At 45.2% G+C, this 2500-nt stretch overlaps 1 protein-coding gene across 1 annotated transcript in view; it reads left to right on the top strand.

Moving 5' to 3' along the window:
• The window catches only part of tbcd (tubulin folding cofactor D), a 56408-nt gene that overhangs the window by 44786 nt on the left and 9122 nt on the right, over positions 1–2500 (top strand). The window contains exons 30-32 of the mRNA XM_026945971.3: positions 477–560; positions 975–1133; positions 1798–1936. Of these exons, the coding sequence (XP_026801772.3) occupies positions 477–560; positions 975–1133; positions 1798–1936 (382 nt within the window). The remainder of the gene's footprint in view (positions 1–476; positions 561–974; positions 1134–1797; positions 1937–2500) is intronic.

Genomic DNA, 2500 nt, shown 5'->3' with positions numbered 1-2500 from the left:
TGTAGCATCAAATCCCTGCTCTGAGCTGAACCTGATGTGATCTTCTGCTCTTGTGGCCCATCCGCGTTGTAGCCATCAAGTTCCGACGTGTATGAGATGCTTTTCTGCTCACCATGGTTGTTAAGAGTGGTTATTTGAGTTGGCGTAGACTTCCTGTCAGCTCAAACCAGTCGGATCGTTCTTCTCTGACCTCTCTCATCAAAAATAGAGTTTCCACCCGCGGAACTGTGGCTGTCTTGTTTACCGCACCATTCTGTGTAAACCCTAGAGAGTGAAAGTCACTGAGATCACTGAGATTTTTCCACTTTCTGGTGTTTGATGTGAATATTAACGGAAGCTCTTGAGCTGTATCTGTACATGTGTTTCTAATAAAGTGGCCAGTAAGTGTATTGGTATATTTGTTTTTGAAGAGTTTCAGGAGTGAAGTGGGTGTAATTAGGCTTGACCTTTTGACTCCTTTGCCCTTCGTGTTCTAGGGTGCGTGCGGCGGCCATGACGGGTTTACAGGACGTGACGCTACAGGTTGCAGGCTCCGCCCCTGACCTGCTGTCTCCTGCCATGTGAGTCTCACTTGCACTGTCTGATTTTTTTATTAATAAATTGTTTTCATAAAATCCTGAAAACTCTACACGGTGCGATGGCGTGTTTTTTTTTTCCCCGGTTGAAAAGGAGGAATTTAAATTAAGTCAAAAATAATTAGGAATTTAAACTATTGATGTCCAGTATAACAGGAGAAAATACATATTCATAATCAGACAAACCATCTGTCATGCCAACACAAAAAGTGAAAAGGGAAACACACTTGGGAGAGTGGAGACAAACACACACACACACACACACACATACACAAGCACTTTAAGAGTGTTAGACTGATAAATTGTGTTTCATGGTTGGGATGTCTGCTCTCTCTTTCTCTCTGACACCTCCTGTTCTCCATCTTGTCCCTCTCTGTGTGTGTGTGTGTGTGTGTGTAGTTGCCAGCGGATGATGTGCTGTCTGGCTCAGCAGGCTGCAGAGAAGATCGACCGTTACAGAGCGCACGCCGGAGCCGTGTTCCTCCGTTTGCTTCATAGCTCTGAGCCCGCAGTACCTCACATCCCTCACCAGGAGGAGCTGCTGAAAATCTTCCCTCTGTGAGTGCCTCAGGCTGTGTGTGTGTGTGTGTGTGTGTGTGTATGCATTTAGATGAAGTAAAATCTAGTTCTAAGGCACGCACCGATTTCAGCCAGAAGCTAAAACCTACACTTTAGGAAAAAATGCACAAAATCAGACAAACTCCCTTGTTACACACTTATATAAATTAACGTTTTTTTTGTGTTCTTGCTGTGGCAATTAGACAAACAAAAGAAGTGATTTAAAGTTCAACGTAATGATTAATGCCGAGCGTGTTAATGAAATAAGCTTAAATAATTGTAATGACGGTCATTAGAAATATACTGGTGTGTGTGTAGTGTTGAAACGCTGAGCTGAACTTGGCCGTGCGTTCCACAGCGTTGTCGTTCCTGTGGTTATTGCTTCTCGTTATTACTTCTCTCCTGAGATTTTTCCTCGGCTTTATTAATTCCACAGATTGCATCAGGTCAGGAGAATAAAGACCCAGCTTTCAGCATGTGTCTCATTACGAGCAGATTGCTCCGGAGATTAGCTTTGCTGTGTGTGGTTTTTTTTTTCCATCTGTGGAGTTGTGTGGGAAGTGTGTGTGTGTATGGGCATGTTCTTATCTGGACCCCTTCTTATCTGGTTCATCTGGACCTGTGTGTGTGTGTGTGTGTGCGCGTGTGTGTGTGTGTGTTGCAGAGGTGGTGTGGAGTCTCTGAACTGGAGTGCACCGTCTCAGGCTTTTCCTCACGTCACGCGGCTCCTGAGGCTGCCGGTGTACCGCTACCACATGCTGCTGGGCCTGGCCGTGTCTGTGGGCGGCCTCACCGAGTCCACGGTACGTCTTCACGCTAAGCTCCTTCTCCCGCTTGCGTTTTTATTCCAGTTTAAAGCATGAAAGCTGTTTTCGAGCCCGGGAGCATGCCAGTTAAACAATCCCTGGTCCTTTTGAAAACGATGGTCTACGTCAGGTGTGTAATCTCTCCACTGTCAGCACCGCACAATCGACTAACGTGTTCAGATCAAAGTCTCACATTACTTCCTGTTTCAGTTTTGGTGATGACTGGGAAAGAGTGTTATGGCCAGAGGAGGAGGCAGTGGAAATGTCTTTTATATATTTATATATGAAACCAGACGTTCACAGGACTGGAGCTCTGTAATTAGCTCAACTTGTATGGGATCGGCGCCTCGTTCGCAGGTTTTCCTGAACGATGACGTGTCACAAAATGCACTGTTCTTCGCCGCTTGAGTGTCGAAAATAATAAAATGATAAACGGATAAGCCAAGTGCCTACCACTTTACAAACCTGTGGACACAAAGGTGATGTACAGAATTGCGCAATCGATCTGCAGTTCAAAAAATATCTTCTATATGATAACAGACCTGTGATTATAAGCCCCGC

The sequence above is a fragment of the Pangasianodon hypophthalmus genome, chromosome 23 (genome assembly GCF_027358585.1).
Source record: "Pangasianodon hypophthalmus isolate fPanHyp1 chromosome 23, fPanHyp1.pri, whole genome shotgun sequence".
Lineage (NCBI taxonomy): Eukaryota > Metazoa > Chordata > Actinopteri > Siluriformes > Pangasiidae > Pangasianodon > Pangasianodon hypophthalmus.
The sequence above is the reverse complement of the archived record's forward strand: the minus strand, read 5'-3'. Positions and strand labels throughout refer to the sequence as shown.